This window comes from Colossoma macropomum, unplaced genomic scaffold (assembly GCF_904425465.1).
Source record: "Colossoma macropomum unplaced genomic scaffold, Colossoma_macropomum, whole genome shotgun sequence".
In the NCBI taxonomy this organism is placed as follows: Eukaryota; Metazoa; Chordata; class Actinopteri; order Characiformes; family Serrasalmidae; genus Colossoma; species Colossoma macropomum.
The window spans coordinates 1199551-1218326 of NW_023494796.1; the positions used below are offsets into that span (position 1 = coordinate 1199551).

General features: G+C 39.6%; 1 protein-coding gene across 1 annotated transcript in view; it reads left to right on the top strand.

The window, feature by feature from the left end:
* LOC118816958 (zeta-sarcoglycan) overlaps window positions 1-18776 on the top strand; it is a 323041-nt gene that overhangs the window by 278640 nt on the left and 25625 nt on the right. The window contains exon 6 of the mRNA XM_036583569.1: window positions 4191-4263. Coding sequence (XP_036439462.1) covers window positions 4191-4263 — 73 coding nt within the window. The remainder of the gene's footprint in view (window positions 1-4190; window positions 4264-18776) is intronic.

The window sequence follows — 18776 nt, forward strand, 5'->3', positions numbered from 1 at the left end:
TCCCAGTTCACGGCCCAGTCAAACTCTGCTTCTGCAGTGAAAAGTCTCTCAGCTCACGGCCCAGTCAAGTTGCTACGGTAGTGAAAAGTGTCCTGGTTCATGGCTCATTCAAACTGCTACAGCAGTGAAAAGTGTCCTGGTTCATGGCTCATTCAAACTGCTACAGCAGTGAAAAGTGTCCTGGTTCATGGCTCATTCAAACTGCTACCACAGTGAAAAGTGTCCCGGCTTGCAGCCCAGTTAAACTCTGCTACTGTGCTGAAAAATGTCCTGGCACATGGCCCAGTCAAATTCTGCTAATGCTGTGAAAAGCTCACAATCCCTGCTCACATTCTAGTCAAACTCCACTGCTATGGTGAAAAGTGTCCTGACTTGTGGCCTAGTCAAGCTCTCTACCATTGTGAAAAGTGTCGGGGCTCCTGGCCCTGTCTAATTTTGCTACCATAATAAAAATTGTCCCAGCTCATGGCCCAGTCAAACTCTACTACTAGGGTAAAAATTGCCCTGGCTCACAGACTAGTCAAATCCGGCTACTGTCCCAGTTTGCGGCCCAGTCCAGCTCTGCTACTGTGATGAAAATTGTCCCAGATTGTGGCCCAGTCAAACTCTAGGCCTAGTCTACTTTTGCTACTGCAATAAAAGTTGTCCATAGTGTAGTCAAACTCTGCCTCCATGATGAAAATTGTCCTGTCTCATGGCCTAGTCAAACTCTCTGATGAAAATTGTCCTTACTTGCAACCTAGTCAAACTCACTACAATGGTGAAAAGTTTCCTAAATTTTGGCCTAGTCAAACTCTAAACCAAGGTGAAAAGTGTCCTGACTCATGGCCTAGTCAAACTCTCTACCATCATGAAGAGTGTCCTGACTCGCCGCCTAGTCAAACTCTCTACCATGGTGAAAAATGTCCTTACTTGCAGCCCAGTCAAACTCTTTACCATGGTGAAAAGTGTCCTGACTTGTGGCCCAGTCAAACTCTTTACCATGGTGAAAAGTGTCCTGACTTGTGGCCCAGTCAAACTCTCTACCGTGGTGAAAAGTGTCCTGACTCGTGGCCCAGTCAAACTCTCTACCGTGGTGAAAAGTGTCCTGACTCGTGGCCCAGTCAAACTCTCTACCGTGGTGAAAAGTGTCTGCTACTGCAGTGAAAAGGCCTGACCATACCACAAATTGTACTAAACAAATGAACAAAAATCCATAAAGCAACAGCCAAAATTTCACACAGCTGCATTAAGTTGGTGTAACGGTTGTGCTGCCACAACTTAAAATATGGCTGTCTGCTGTTTTGATTTTTGCTGTAATGCTGAATTTTGTACTGTTTCTGAGTAGAACCCGTTAGCATGCCATGTGTGGCAAGCGTCAAAAATAGACTCAAAGCACACTGTTGTGACTAATGGACATGGTTACTGTATCAGGTGTAAAATGGCTTAAGCATTGGGCCTTTCATCAGGAGGTTGTGAGTTTATCCTCAATGATGCAACAGCTGAAAACAAAATTAGCAGTTAGCATTCTCCTCCAAGCATGTTGATCTGTCTAGTGATGTCGAGCTGGTGACAGTTTGAAAGATGCTGTAAGCCTGGTAATAATTATTAAGAAAATTCGGTAAAAATAAAAAAGGAGAATATCATAAATACGATGTTTATGTAACGTGACAACAAAATATGAGAAAGAACATCAATATTTGAACAGAGAATTTAATTCATTAGTCATAATAACTGTAATAAACATTTTTATTTTCATGAGGCTGTGGTTGGCACGCAAGCCACATAATTGATAAATGATTGTTTGGTTCTTAATAACTCGGTGCATTAATACATATCAATGCTGTCGGAACAAAATCTCATATCTCCAATTTTTTTGCCTTTTTTCAGTTTTTTGCATAATTTCAAGGTGCCTCTTACCTTTTACATTGTGTGTAAATTTCATGATGAAAGGACCAACAGAAATGACCCCAAATCACTTGGAAAAATGTCTGGTTCCATTGACTTACATTAAAAGTAAATAGTTTTTTCCTTCTCCTGTAAAGTTACCATTTTGGAGATATAAGGTTTTGTTCTGACAACAGCGATATATTAATCATTTTACAATGGTTTCAAGCATCAACAAAACAGACTTTAAAACTCAAACTATCTTATCTATTATGTTTTATATGTAATTATAAACTACATTTTAGAATATATGATATTATTTTTATGGTTTGTCTCTGTGGATTGTATGTTTTGTAATGCCTCCATTAGAACATAATGAAGTGTAGTGTAGAGCTACCTGAGCGAATAACAGCTGATGAATAAAGACTGTTTTCTAGAAACGGATTAATCCTTGACTGCATTATCCAGTCAGTGGGGGGTGGGGGTGGGGGGGGCTCTAACGACTTCCTCTCTCTGTTTCCTTTTTAATCGCTGCCCGGAATATTAATCAGGATCAAAAACAAAACCCGAGAGACGCTGATAGCAATATGAACAGCACAACGATTTTTATTACAAACGATCTGAGCGTTTAAAGTCTTAAAGTCTCCTCGCCGGAGGAAAGAAGTTCGAGGAAAAGAGAGAAGAGTTTCTGCTTTACTGCTCGTCTTTTAGCTTTAGCTTTAGCTCAGACTCTCAGATCTGTTCACTGTGACTGTGATGTTTCTCAGTTATGTTTGTCTGAAAATTCATTACAGAACTAATTGAGATCTCTCCCCCCTCCCCATCCTCTGTCTTCCTCTCTCTCTCTCTCTCTCTCTGTCCTTATATCTCTCTCCCATCCTCTGTCTTCCTCTCTCTCTCTCTCTCTCTCTGTCCTTATATCTCTCTCCCATCCTCTGTCTTCCCCTCTCTCTCTCTCTCTCTCTCTCTCTCTCTCTCTCTCTCTCTCTCTCTCTCTCTCTCCCATCGTCTGTCCTCTCTCTCTCTCTCTCCCATCCTCTGTCTCCCTCTCTCTCTCTCTCTCTCTCTCTCTCTCTCTGTCCTTATATCTCTCTCTCCCATCCTCTGCCCCCCCTCTCTCTGTCCTTATATCTCTCTCTCCCATCCTCTGTCTCCCCCCTCTCTCTCTCGCTCACCCTCTCTCTCTCTGTCCTTATATCTCTCTCTCCCATCGTCTGTCTTCCCCTCTCTCTCTCTCTTTCTCTCTCTCTCTGTCCTTATATCTCTCTCCCCATCCCCTGTCTCCCTCCACCTCTCTCTCTCTCTCTCTCTGTCCTTATATCCCTCTCCCCATCCCTCTCCTCTCTCTCTCTCTCTCTCTCTCTCTCTCTCTCTCTGTCCTTATATCTCTCTCCCCATCCTGTCTTCTCCTCTCTCTCTCTCTCTCTCTCTCTCTCTCTCTGTCCTTATATCTCTCTCTCCCATCCTCTGTCTTCCTCTCTCTCTCTCTCTGTCTGTCCTTATATCTCTCTCTCCCATCCTCTGTCTTCCCCTCTCTCTCTCTCTGTCCTTTATCTCTCTCTCCCACTCTCCTCCTGCCTTTTTCATTTCTCTCTCATCCTCTCATGCTTTCTCTCTCTCCCCTTTCTATCTGCCCATTGCTTTTTCTTTCTCTCTCTTGCTTTTCTTTTTCTCTCTCATTTCTCACCCATCCCTCTTTCTTTCTCTCGCTTTCTTTTCTTTCTCGTTAACCATCTCTCTCCATATTTTTTTTTCTCTCTTCACATCTATCTTTCACTCTTGCTTTCTTTCTTCTCTCTCTTTCCTCTCACCCCTCCCTTTTTTCTTTGTGTCTTTCTTTCTTTCTTTCTTTCTTTCTTTCTTTCTTTCTTTATTTCTTTATTTCTTTCTCTCTCTCTTTTCCCGTCTCTCTTTTCTTTCTCTCACTCTCTTTCTCTCTCCCCTTGCTCTCTCTCTTTCACTTCCCGTTTCTCTCTTTCTTCCTTTCTCTCTCTTTGTTCCTCTTTCTCTCTTCTCTTTCTTTCTTTTACTCCCCCACTCTCTCTCTTCCTCTTTCTCTTTTACTCCACCTTTCTACCTTTCTCTGTCTCTCTCTCTTCGTCTTTCCCTCTTTCTTTTGCTCCCCCCTTCCTCTCTTTCTCTCTCTTCATATTCCTTTCTCTCTCTCTCTATCTCTCTCGCGCTCTCTCTCTCTCTCTTCCTCTTTCTCTCTCTTTTACTCCCCCTTTCTTTCTCTATCTCTCTCTCTCTCTTCCTCTTTCTCTCTCTCTCTCTCTCTCTCTCTCTCTCTCTCTCTCTCTCTCTCTCTCTCTCTCTCTCTGTAGGTGATGAGGGAGTTGTTTTTGGTCATTCAGTTGAGACGCCGCACATTCGAGCCGAACCTTTCCAGGACCTGAAGTGAGCCTCAGCTTTCATAATGTCTGCTTGTTATTCAGGAGAGAGAGCGAGTGAGAGAGCGAGCGTGTGTGTGTGTGTGTGTGTGTGAGAGAGAGAGAGAGAGAGAGAGAACGAGTGTATGTGTGTGTGTGTGAGAGAGAGAGAGAGAACGAGTGTGTGTGTGTGTGAGAGAGAGAGAAAATGAGAGAGCGAGAGCGAGAGAGCGTACAGTACGCTGTGCTGAATGTTAATGAGAGCCTGCAGTTGTTGGACAGTGTGTTAGCATTAGCTCACTCTTCTGTAATCTCCAATGACACACTGTCCCATTCACTTCCACTGTAAGAGGAAAAGGCCACGCCCCCCCCGACACCCCAATCAATCAACGATAGATCAGCCAATCACATCGACCTAATCTTTCTGCCTGCATTAGCTGAGAAGCGATTGGATATTCATTAAGTTCCTGACATCCTGATGCAGCGGTTTCCAATGCCGGTGCTGGACAGTTTCGGACACTCGCTGTTTTCCAGACTGATCTGCTCATGAAGGATCTGATTAATGGCTGAAGAGGAAACGCCCAGAGCTTCATACTGAAAGCTTTCAGCTCCACATACTGACAGTAGGATTAACAGTAGGGTGGCAATAATCACAGTACTATAATATTACAAGACATGAATCTCACATCAATCAGTCTGTTTACTGAAGCTAACAAACAGATGTGAAGTAAACAAAGCATCATTAGATAAAACTAGAAAAGAAGAGTTCATGATCAAGCTTGGCTTTTAAGTTTCTGACTGGCCATTGCTGTGTTATCCCAGGTGGTTGCTAAGGTGTTGCTTGTCCATTGCTATATTATCCCAGGTGGATGCTAAGGTCTTGCTAGACCATTCCCACGACATCCTAGGTGGTTTCTAAGGTTCTTGGCTTTACAAAGCTCCACATTGTTGTTAAGATGTTGCTAGGCCATTGCTATGACCTCCCAGGTGGTTGCTAAGGTGCTGATTGGCCATTGCTGTATTATCCCAGGTGGTTGCTAAGTTGTTGCTAGACCATTCCCATGTCATTCCAGGAGGTTGCTAAGGTTCTTGGCTTTACAAAGCCCTATGTTGTTGTTAAGATATTGTTAGACCACTGCTATGGCATCCCAGGTGGTTGGTATGGTTCTGCTTGGCCATTGTGGAGTTATTCCAAGTGGTCGCTAAGGTTTTGCTAGACCATTCTCATGACATCCAAAGGGGTTGCTAAGGTGCTGCTTGGCCATTCCGATGTCAACCAAGGTGCTTGCTAAGGTTTTTGGCTTTACAAAGCCCCATGTTGTTGTTACAATGATGCTAGGCCATTGCTATGACCTCCCAGGTGGTTGCTAAGGTGCTGCTTGGCCATTGCTGTGTTGTCCCAGGTGGTTGCTAAGGTCCTTGACTTTACAAAGCACCTTTTTGTTGTTAAGGTGTTTCTAGACCATTGCTATGACATCCCAGGTTGTTGTTAAGGTGTTGTTACACCATTCCCGTGACATCCCAGGTGATTGCTAAGGTTCTGCATGGCCATTACTTTGTTTTCCCAGGTGGTTGCTAAGGTGTTGCTAGACCATTCCCATGACATCCCAGGTGGTTGCTAAGGTTTTATTTGGCCATTGCTGTGTTATCCCAAGTGGCTGCTAAGGTGCTGCTTGGCCATTCCCATGTCATCCCAGATGGTTGCTAAGGTTCTGCTTGGTCATTGCTTTGGTATCCCAGATGGTTGCTAAGGTGTTGCTAGACCATTCTTATTACATTCCAGGTGGTTGCTAAGGTTCTGCTTGGCCATTGCTGTGTTATCCCAGATGGTTGCTAAGGTGTTGCTAGACCATTGCTATGACATCCCAGGTGGTTGCTAAGGTTCTTTTTGGCTTTTGTTATGTTATACTAGGTGGTTGCTAATGCATTTTTAGGATGTTGGTATGCCATCACAGGTATTCCAGGTAAATGTGGTGACATTGTTGACGCTGCCATATCTACCTTATTTTTTATGTGACCACAGTATTTCGAGATTGTGGCTTAAGGAAAAGGAGGTGCCATTCACTGTTTTTTAGCAAAGTGAAAGAAAATGTACCTACTTTTTCATTTATCTGGTTATTATGTTATTTTCCATTAAATCTCTGAGAAATTCTGCACTCTTAAAGGTGGTTCTTCAAGGAAATAAAATATTAAATTTAAATATATAAAATTTAGAATTATGATTTCTATTTAGAACCACTTTATACTTAAATGGTTTTATGCATGGTGAAATGGTTCTTGAGATTGATGGACAAGACTTGACATTGTAACAATGGCAGAACCCCAAATCAAAAAGGGTTTCATTTTCAGGAAGGTTCTATATAGAACCACATACAACATATTCTCCATCAATCTGAAGAACCGTTTCACCTTCGAGATCGACATCGTTGTCCTAGTCTTCAATTCAGAAAATCTCACTCTGAAGACCAGGAAATAGTGTAGGGAATAGTGATTAGGAGACAATTTCTGTTCACCAAAATAGTGTTCTATATAGTGCTGTAATGTAGGGAATACTGATTAGGTGATCGTTTGTTTGCCTTATAATAGTGACCTCTATAGGGATCCAGTGTAAACAATGTGTAAAATAATGATAGGGGACAATTTCAGTTAAATATAATGGTCTTCTATGCAGTGCTCTAATGTAGGGAATAGTGAGTAGTGACCATTTTGAACAATATGTTTGTAGTTCCCAAAATCTGCTCTCCTTGGCTGAATAAAAATGACCTCTATAGGGCTCTGGTGTAGAAATAGTGAGTAGCGGCCACTTCTGTTGTCTATAATAGTGTCATATAGTGTTCTAATGTAGAGAATAGTGATTAGCCACCATTTCTGTTCTCTGTAATAGTGATCTATATAGTGCTCTAATGTAGAGAATAGTGATTAGTGACCATTTCTGTTCTCTATAATAGTGATCTGTACAGTGCTGTAATGTAGGGAATAGTGATTAGCGACCATTTATTTTCTCTATAAAAGTGTCATATAGTGTTCTAATGTAGGGAATAGTGATTAGTGACCATTTCTGTTCTCTATAATAGTGATCTATATAGTGCTCTAATGTAGAGAATAGTGATTAGTGACCATTTCTGTTCTCTATAATAGTGATCTATATAGTGCTGTGATGTTGGGAACAGTGATTAGCAACCATTTCTTTTCTCTATAATGGTGTCATATAGTGTTCTAATGTAGGGAACAGTGATTGGTGACCATTTCTGTTCTCTATAATAGTGATCAATATAGTGCTCTAATGTAAGGAATAGTGATTAGCGACCATTTATTTTCTCTATAATAGTGATCTATATAGTGCTCTAATGTAGAGAATAGTGATTAGTGATCATTTCTGTTCTCTATAATAGTGATCTATATAGTGCTGTAATGTGGGGAACAGTGATTAGCGAGCATTTATTTTCTCTATAATAGTGTCATATAGTGTTCTAATGTAGGGAACAGTGATTAGCCACCATTTCTGTTCTCTACAAGTGTTCTATATAGTGCTCTAATGTAGAGAATAGTGATTAGTGACTAATTCTGTTCTCTATAATAGTGTCATATAGTGTTCTAATGTAGTGAGTAGTGATTAGGTCCCATTTCCATTCTCTATAATAGTGCTCTATGTAGTACTCTAATGTAGGGAATAGTGATTAGGGGATCATTTCTTTACCCTGTAATAGTGATCTCTCTAGGGATCCAGTGTAAAGAATGTATGGAATAATTTCTTTTAAATATAATAGTGTTTTGTATAGTGCTCTAATGTAGAGAATAGTAATTAGCTACCACTTGTACTCTCTATAATAGTGTTCTATACAGTGCTCTAATATAGGAAATAGTGATTAGTGACCATTTTGAACATGTTTGTATCTCCCAGTATTTGCTGTCCTTAGCTGAATAGTAAAGACGTCTATTTGGCTCCAGTATAGAGAACAGTAATTAGTGACTATTTTTGTCCACCGTAATGGTGCTCTGTATAGTGCTCTAATTTAGGGAATAGTGATTAGTGACCATTTCGAACACAGTGTTTGCTGTCCTTGGCTGAATAGCCTGTGCTTGCTGCTTCTGCTCCTTTCAGATTGTTTTTAATTCACTATTAAACCTTTTTATGTCTGCGCTCGCTTCTCTCCTCATTAACGCACAAATCAGACGTGCCGAAGACATGAATGAGGCTCATTTTGCCTTTACTGTTGTTTGATTGAAGCACATACGTTACCTCAATACTTGACAGGCAACTGCAGTGGTGCTGGCTAATTAGGCTAGTTAAGAAGTATGCTGTTTTTCTTACGCTGTGTTTATCTGTAACTTTGCGAAAGAATCCCACTAAAACAGGCCTGATTCTCTCTCTCTCACTCACTCAGTGCTCACTCTCTAAGTCTAAGAGTACCAAATTATGCAGTTAAACTCAATGGCACACATAATGGACTAATGGAGTCTATTAGCGCCTAATGACGTATGCCGTGGTTTTACGGGCAGAGTTAAATTGCGGCTCAGCTGAAAATGCAGCTTCAAATGTGGGTCCACAGTGTGCGGCGGTCAGCCCTTGGGGTGAGATGAGATTAGCAAACTTACCGCTGAGTTCTGCCTGTTAGGCACAACGTCTTTTGCGGCGGCGGCCCAGTGAGGGCACGTGCTAACCAAATAACTTCATTTCACTTTTCGACAAAGGTGGTCAACATTTTGAAGCCAGTGTTGACAGATTTATGCAGTCACTTAAGAGGACACACTTAAAATTATCTGAAAAAATAAACAATTCCAAATAAAAAAAAACGTTCCTGAAAGCGGAATATTTCTATTTGTTTGGAAAAAAATCAACATAAAATATAAAAAGTGCCGTAACTTTTGCAAAGGCCACATTTTTGTCTTTTATTTTTTCCCCCAGAATATCTAATTCAGCAAATAAACACTAATTGTGTACTAAAATGTGCAGAAGTGTTCTCTGATGGTGTAGAGCAGGCAGGTCAAACTGGGGACCTTCCAGGCCAAAGTGCTGTGGAGATTAGCGTTTACCCTCATTCATGAATTCAGTTCATGAAGGCCTTGCTATTTAGCTGATGAGCTGAATCAGGTGTGTTTAATGAGGCACCATGTTGAAGTCTGCAGTGTTTCGGCCTGCGAGGACTGGAGCCTGACACATGTGGTGTAGAGGACATTGTATTTGGATCATTTTTATTGGTCCATTCATCCTGAAATGCTCACACACCTCCAAAGTTCAGTCTTCCAAGTTGGTTGATCATTTTCAGAAGTAATCAAACACATTCAGGGATGTTGAGGTCTGGACTCTGGGGTGGCAGGCTAGGGCAGCTTCTTTGGTCCATAAGTACAGGTTGATCTCAGCAGTGTGCTTGGGGTCGTTATCTTGCTGTAGAATTAATGTCTTCCTAAGAGTTTTCCAGAGGGTGTGATGTATTTGAATTTGTTTTGTACGCATCAGAATTCATGATGCCTTCCATGAAAAGCAAATCACCAAATCCAGATGTTGACTCATGATTGTAGATGTTTCTTTTTAGAGGTTTTCATTTGTTCAGCAGCAAGCTTGCTGCCTTCTGTAGACTCATCTGCCTATAACCTTATTCCACATCTCAGATGTCCAATTTCAGTGTTCTAGTGCAAATGTTCTTCTCAGGAAAGGGTTCTTCAGATTAATGGAAAATGTGCTGTATATGTTCTATATAGCACCAAAAGAGGTTCTTCTATTGTTATGATGTCAAGCTTGCAACAATAGAAGAGCACCTTTTGGTGCTATATAGATCCATCAATCTGAAGAACGCTTTCACAATGCAATGAGCTCTTAAATCATGCATGTTCATAAATCTTCATAGAACCATTTTCTTTACTAAAGAACCCTCGAAGAACCACCTTTTTTTAGGAGCGTAGTGCTGAGTTGTCTTCTCATGGACAGAAGCATCTTTGGATTTTTCAGACCTGAAGCAAGAGTGGAGCTTGATTTGATTGACGTCATGGGTGTAAAAGGCTTAAGTAGCACTATAATTGCTTAAGTAGTGGTTCAATCAAGATGACTAGGGGCCTAGTTGCCCATTTCCAGTGCGATTGCCCCCACAACTGGCTGCAGAATTATAAATATATGTATATATACATCCCATAATGCAGTATTGTGCTGAAGGTGAGAAGCTCCACACTGGAAAGTGGAGTGAAGAGTACTGCTGGAGTCAGTGTTAAGTTTTATAGGGCATTTAATTTTACTGGTCTAACCAGGTTTTGAAAGACAAAACTGACAAAGCATTGTAATTCAGGCCTTGCGCTCGGACTCATCAGAACGTCCTTCACAGACGTTCGAAAAAAGAATTCGCGGTCACTCATGAACTAAACGATAACCTTCAAGTTTCACTGCAGCCAAAAGCCTGAATGAACGTGTGTATTCTGAAACCTCCCACTAACTGAATTACCTTCATTCCACTTTGACATCATTTCTATTACCCTGATGCTGGATTTGATGTCCATCTTTCCGACCTGGTTTTAGGCTGGTTAAGGAATGGATGCTAAATTGATGTTCGGGAATATGCTGCTTCCTCAGAGCTCAGCTCAGATTACCGTCAACATAATAGAAGGAAGAAAATGAGAATTTCCATCATTTTTCAGACAGATCAGGTCTTCGTTCTCCCATTAGACCTTGCAGTGAAATTTGCTGTTGCCTATTTGCAAACAAATACCAGACGAGTTTTACTGCATGCTTTTCTTTGTCTTTCATCTTTTAGCAGACTCATCTATGCTAGTAAGTGGATAAACTAAGTAGTAATAATTCATTCTGCTCATTATGACAATATCAATAAAATAAATTTTATCTTTTACAGTTTTTGCAAATGTGGAATTAAAAAAGTTATTATGCTCCGAGCTTTTCCAAAGCTTTCAAAATTTGGCAGTATTAATATAGCACTAATATTCACTATTCAACTGTTAAATTCATACTGGAGGAAGCTACCTCAACTTTGTGCTTTCTTTGCCTTTGTGTCTTTTAGCAATTTCTACTGTTCTAATAACTACATAACAGTAATTCATACTGGAAAACTGTTTTTTAAAGTCTTTAAAAAGTAGCATGACTGTTCTCCTGGTGCAAATTTTTCACAACCGTTCAAAAATCTACATATTGTGATACACATCGTGTATCGTGAAAATGTGTCCACCAAATGTCTGTCAGTATAATAAATGAAAAGGAATGAGAATTTACATTCTTCCATTAGTTTATATCTGCAAATTTCGGCATACAATGAATTTGCATTCACTATTCACATATTCAGTTCATACTGGAGAAACAGTAATAGTAGTAATAATTCATACTGGATGTGAGCTCATTATGTCATCATCTTATTTTTCTAATTCATTTACTTTTATTTTTGCTAATTGAATTTGAAGTCTTTAAAAATATGGCACTTCTTTTTGTCCATTCTAACTTGTTCAAAAAGCTTTTAAAATACTATGATACATATTGTGTATCGTCACAATGACATCAAGTATGTCCATCAATATAATAAGTGGAAAGGAATGAGAATTTACATTCAGATCTTTGTCCTTTCCTCAATTTATAGTTTTGGCATGCAATAAATTTGCAATTCATACTGGAGGAAACTACTTACACTTGATGCTTTCTTCATGTCTTCCAGCAATTGCAACACTTTATTTGGATAGTCCACCTTAGATGATTTGTAGATACTTCATTTACTGTTAAGTTACATTCAACTAAATATCTACTAAACTGACCATAACTCTAAACCTGCTCTAACCCTAATCTTAACCTCAACCCAAACCTCAAACCCAGTCCTCACCCTGGTCCTAGCCCCAACTCTGGTCCAAAGCCTAACCACTGTTTAGAATCAACCGAGTTTCAACAGATAGTTTGTTAACAGTTTGAACATCTGTAAATAATCTATAGTGGACTATCCAAATAAAGTGAGACCGCAATTTTCAACTAGTTACTCTACGAGATAATTCATACTGGACACCAGCTCATTCCACCTCCTGTTCCTTCTTAGATATTTTTATTTTTTTGTAAATATTGAATTTAAAAACAATTATTGTACATATAGTTTTTTCATATCTTTTAAAAATGTGGCACTAATAGTTTCTTAGTGCATTTGGTTCATTCCATATTGTCCACAAACTTCTGAAAAAACAAAATACGTATCACGGACCATGAAAATGTTGACATGTACGTCTAACATCCATCAGTATATTAAATGGAAAGGAATGAGAATTTACATTCAGATCTACATTCTTCCAGTGGTTTATAATTTCAGCATACAACAAATTTGCAGTTGTATATTCCCAATTCATACTGGAGGAAGCTACGTATACCTTAGGTTGTCTTTGCCTTTGCATCTTTTAGCAATTTCAGTTCTTGTAACTGAGTAAACTATGTGATAATTCATACTGGATGCCAGCTTGTTATGTCTTTTCCTTTTTTTCGTTTATTTTTCCTCCTGTTCCTGCTTTATTTTATTATTATTTTTATTTATTTTGCAAATACTGAATGTAGAAATTTATCGTTCTCATTGTTTTTTATTTCTCTTTTAAAGTGTGGCATTAATGTTTTTTGCCCATCTAAACTTGTTTACAAACCTCAGAAACACTAAAAGTGTTGACAACTATGTCTATCAAATATCCGTCAATATAATAAATGAAACATAATGAAGGAGAAATGTCTTTCATAGATAAGGTATCAATTTATTATTGGTTTATGAATGGAAATTGTGACGTACAATGAATTTACAGCTGCCTGTTTGCTGCTCATACTGGAGAAAGCTGTTTCATTACTTTGAGCTTTCTCTGACTTTCTTCTTTCAGTCTTTTCTTCTTTTAGTAACTTCTGAAATCCCCCTGAGCATGACAGCAAGTTTCTCACATCAGAAAGTATTAGCTCGCCTCACTTTTTTCTGCAGTGCTGGCAATGCTAGTCTCAAATTAGCAACAATGCTGGGTTTGCTGCCTAGGACGTCCAAGCAATTTGTACCACATTTCTAATTGGAGTCTATGGATTCTCCATCTTTTATGCATCCTGGCACGATCGTAGTCATTTGCTTCCCTTTGTTTAGCTCAGTAGTCCCCTCTCAGTGCAGAGGTTTGAACTTGCCTTAGGCGTTCATTAATTATACAACAACTCCAAGACAATGAAGCATTAGCCCTGATCGGGACGGGCCCTCTCCCTCCTTTCCTTCTCGGCATGCTGTCTGCGGCGTCTTGGAGTTTGATGTGCCAAGGATTTGTTGTGGTCTCTAATACAGCGCTAATTGCTTTGTTGCTGCTGTTGTCCATTTCTCCTGACCCACAGTAGGGCTCTGGACCAGCTCGTAATAGCTTACTGTCCGCCAAAGATCACGGTAGAGGAAAAAGGATGGGGTGGGGATGAGAGAAAAAGAGGGAAAAGAGAAATGGATGGTGGTGAAGAGAAATGAGCTATTACCGCTAACTGCTACTGCCTGCTAATCAGTATCGTCTAGATGCTGACCAATTGATTTAGCTTTAATGAAGCGCTTGTTTTGGACACTTCACAAACTGCTCATATGATATTCCCCCAAATTTAAAGTTTGTGTTCAAATTAAATTACGCTGTGTAGAGAGCAACAAAAGTACGTAGCATAGCTAAAAACAGTAGCAACCACCTGGAACACTGACTTTTGTCCACACTGGAGAGTTTCTGCAACTACAGGTACAGTTGTGGAAGCATGTTAAAATTGTTAGCAATTAGCACACTGTTCTGCTTGATATATACCGCTAGTAGCAACAAACAGCTTCTCTAATAATAATGATATAGAAATATAGAATTATAGAAAAATTATGGTAACACTTTCTATGAATGTCACCTTTGTAAGCATCTATAAACACATTCATAAGATTATAATGCATTCATAAGGCATTATAAACATGGCTATAAATATTTATAAAAATGCATTATACGTTATAGCCGTGCTTATTATGTATTATGAATTGTTAACATAATACATTATAAGTACTGTTCATAACAAATTATAAGAGCTCATAAGTCGTATCTGTCCGCTCTAAGTAAAGTGAAGCGTACTGTACTAAAGCCTCCTCCAGTGTTCAGAGTGAGGCTTCACGTTGAAGTATTTACTGAAGGATTTACTGAAACACTAAAACATTCATAATAAAGCACATTACAGGCTTCAAATGTCAGAGTTTAAACTAGAGCTGCCATCAGTGTTTTACCCAATGTGGGAAAGTCAATGTACACCACCGTTAGCTTGGTATTAGTCTTTACTTTACGCTCTCCAAGCTGGGACTGACTTCTTTGGCACTGACAGTATAACATGTTATCAACACTACTTATAATGCATTATATTAACAATTCATAATGTATAATAAACATGGCTATAAAGTGTAATTGAGTGTAATTCATTTTTATAAATACTTACAACCATGTTTATAATGCCTTATGAAGGCATTATAACATGCTATAAATGTGTTTATAGATGCTTACAAACGTGACATTCATAGAAAGTGTTACCAAAATTATTTTAAAAAGCAGCATCTGAGGTTAGATGAGCTGATCAGCTTTAAGTCTCCATATATTTGTTGCCATTTTGAGAACATTGCCTTCATGCAAAATAACATTTTCCAAAATCTGTGCATTTTCATCGTCATTTCTTCCTCTTATTTATTATTTATATCGCTGTCGGAAGAAAACCTCGGAAATCTTTTACAGGAGAACGAAACAACATACTTTACTTTTAATGGAAGTCAAGGGAACCAGACATCTTTTCAAGGAATTTTGGGACATTTCTTTTGGTCTATTATTCATGAAATTTACACACCACGTAAAGAGCAACAGACTTTTTCAAATTATGTCAAAAACTGAAAAATGACAAAAACGGAGATACGAGGTTTTCTTCCAACAACAGCGATAGGTTACACTGAGATAACCATGTGGCTATGCTAGTGACAAAATGTAAATGGGCAAAAGGTGTCATCTTAAATGTGACATTTCTCATTGTCCACCTGCTCGGATATGTCCTCATCCCCCTCAAGTAGCTTTTTCATTCTTGTCTTCTTGGTGCCATCTTGGTTTTTTGCAGTATTTGCTGCTGCTGTCCATCTTTACATGAATCACGTATGAAAACTGCTATATCCATAATGCGAAATAAAAGCTCTGAACTCTGTAGAGCTGCCTGGTGTGTCAGCACCAGATTCACACCATTACCCTGAATGTGATACAATAATCTCTCGAGGCTGATCTTAGCTTCTTAGACAAATTCCCATTCCACCTTAAATAGTGCAGCTATCACACACCCACTAGCGCCTAGACACTCCTACCTCGTCAGTCCACCTTGTAGATGTGAAGTCAGAGACGATAGCTCATCTGCTGCTGCACAGTTTGCGTTAGTCATCCTCTAGTCCTTCATCAGTGGTCACAGGACGCTGCCCACAGGACACTGTTGGCTGGATATTTTTGGTTGGTGGACTATTCTCAGTCCAGCAGTGACACTGAGGTGTTTAAGAACTCCAGCAGCACTGCTGTGTCTGATCCACTCAGACCAGTGCAACACACACTAACACACCACCACCACGTCAGTGTTACTGCAGTGCTGAGAATGATCCACCACCCAAATACAACCTCCAAAAAAGTTGGGACGCTGTGCAAAAATGTAAGTAGAAACAAACAAATTGTTTTTTGGAAAATATATGCCCATTTTGAATTTGATGCCAACAACACATTTAAAAAATGTTGGGACGGGGGCCTGTTTACCACCGTGTTGCATCACCTCATCTTTTAACAACACTCTGTAAGCGTTTGGGAACTGAAGAGACCAATTGCTGTAGTTTTGAAAGTGAAATGTTTTCACATTCTTGCTTAATACAGAATTTCAGCTGCTCAACAGTTTGGTGGTCTCCTTTGTTGTTTTTTGTTACATAAGCCACCAAATGTTTACTATGGGTGACAGTCTGGACGGCAGGCAGGCCATTTTAGCACACAGACTCTTTATCTATACAGCCATGTTATTGTAATACATGAAGAATGTGGTTTGGCATTGTCTTGTTGAAATAAGCAAGTCCTTCTCTGAAAAACATGTCTGCTGAAGGCTGCACGTGTTGCTCCAAAACCTGTATACATAATTCAGCATTAATGGTGCCTTCACAGATGTGCAAGTCACCCATACCATGTGCACTAATGCTCTTCCATACCATCATGGATGTTGGCTTTGGAACTGTGCACTGAAAACAAGCTGGATGTTCTCTCTCCTATTTAGCCCAGAGGACATTGCGTCCATGATGTCCAAAAAGAATTTCAATTTTTGATTTGAAATGGACACTGTTCCATTTCATCTCAGTTCATCTTAAAGAGCTTGGGCCCAGAGAAGGCGGCGGCGTTTCTGGATCCTGTTTATATATGGTTCCTTCTTTGCAAGGTCGAGTTTTAACTTGCGTTTGTAGATGCAGTGATGAACTGTTTTTACAGACAGTGGTTTTCAGAAGTGTTTCTGAGCCCATGCAGTGATTTCCTCCACAGAATCATATCTGTTTTTAATGTAGTGCTGCCTGAGGGCCCGAATATCACATAGCCAGACCATATTGGTTTTTTGGGCTTTTCCAGATTCTCTGAATCTTTTAATGATATTATATTTGCTATTTTACATTGAGAAACATTATTCTTGAATTGTTGCACTATTTGATCGTGCAGGTGAACTCCTCCCCATCTTTACGTCTGAAAGACTCAGCCTCTCTGGGATGTTCTTTTTATACCCAATCATGTAACTGACCTGTTACCTAATCAATTGTAAGATGTTCCACCAGATGTTTTATGCATTACACGACTTTACCAGCCTTTTTTGCCTCTGTCCCAACTTTTTTGAAATGTGTTGATGGCATGAAATTCAAAAAGGGCATATATATTTTTCAAAAACAATAAAATCTGTCAGCTTCAAGATTTGATATGTTGTCTTTGTACTATTGTCAGTTAAATATAGGGTTGGCTGCTCTGTGGGGGTCCTGTGGGGGTCCTGACCATGGACGAACAGGGTGAAAGGGGGCTAACAAAGTATCAGAGAAACAGATGGACTACAGTCTGTAACTGTAGAACTACAAAGTGCACCTATATAGTAAGTGGAGCTGATAAAATGGACAATGAGTGTAGAAACAAGGAGGTGGTGTTAATGCTATGGCTGACCGGTATGTATATTTTTAATCCCAGAAAAGATCAGTTCGGTTCTAGCCCAAAAGCTAGAACCTAGTCATGCCCCTGATTCTAGATGTTGTGTTTTGGAGTAGACCTTTAAAACAATTTGATATTGCTGTTCAGATATATTAGATGTGTGCTAAAGCTAATGTAGCAGAGCGCGCTGTTTGCCATTTATACTTGCAGATGCATCATGTCTTTACTGCAACAGCTCTGAGGTCCATTTCCTGATAGCCAAAAGTGCCCATAGTTGCAGAAACACCCACTTAGAAACCACTTAAGCAAGTCTATTAGAGATCACTTAACAATTGAACATGGTTTGAGGCAAATGTGATGACTCAGGCATGCAGTTAGCACCATGCTAATTAGTGAAGTATAAGCCTCCATTGCTTATTAGCTACATTAGCTTTGTAGCGCCAGTGCTAAAACTAAAGAAGCAAAGTTCAGACACCAAACATATTTTGGTGGACTGACTAATTTTGGGTTCCTCTTCCTCATAAACGAAAACAGTGTAATGTTGATACAGAATGACCAGAAAGCATGGCTATAAACCAGCATCCATAAGTTTAATGCGATCCCATTACCGCTATTGTGCCCTTGAGAAACTCCAAATGGTCTACGAAGTGAACAGAAGCTGACACCTGTACACTAAACTGCATTAGAAGAACGAATCATAACAATAATATGATAATATCGTAATGTAGTTAGGTTCATTATTTTGAGTCCTCCTTCTTCTTCCAGTATGAATTATTCCACAAAAGTGCTGCCCTAATGGGTCTTTGAGCGATGAGGATATTTTCTACTTTCTCTTCATTCCTTATTCATCGTTGATTAGGCGAATTAGTCACGTCGAGAATGCCATAATCAGGAGAACAAGAGCGCGAGCCGCAGCAGCAATTATGGATATCGACCTAAAATGACAAAAACTTACAAATTGCAAATTGAAATTCGAGACTGTGACCAACCAGGGATGGTAGAGAGAAGCTTTTCAGTAAATTCAATTCAGATGAGGTCGAAAGCTGCTTCTTTCTGTCAGAACACTTTACTTGAACCCTGCTGCATAACACCGACATAAACATGACATAAACATGCTACGGCAGGTGCCATATGCTGTCATGACAGGTTTTGTTCAATAACATGACAGTGTCATGTCACCATTATCTCTCACTGTCATAACAGATGTCATAATGTTTGATGTCATGATGGCTAACTAGAGTACATGTGTCAAAACTTCTTATGTGACAGGTTTGAATTACCCTTGATGAGCAAGTTGGACTCTTAAGGAAGGAAATAAGTAACACAACAACTCTCACTAATAACATGAATTACTGTTTTACTGTCACTGAAATAGACTTGATACACTATGTGGCACAT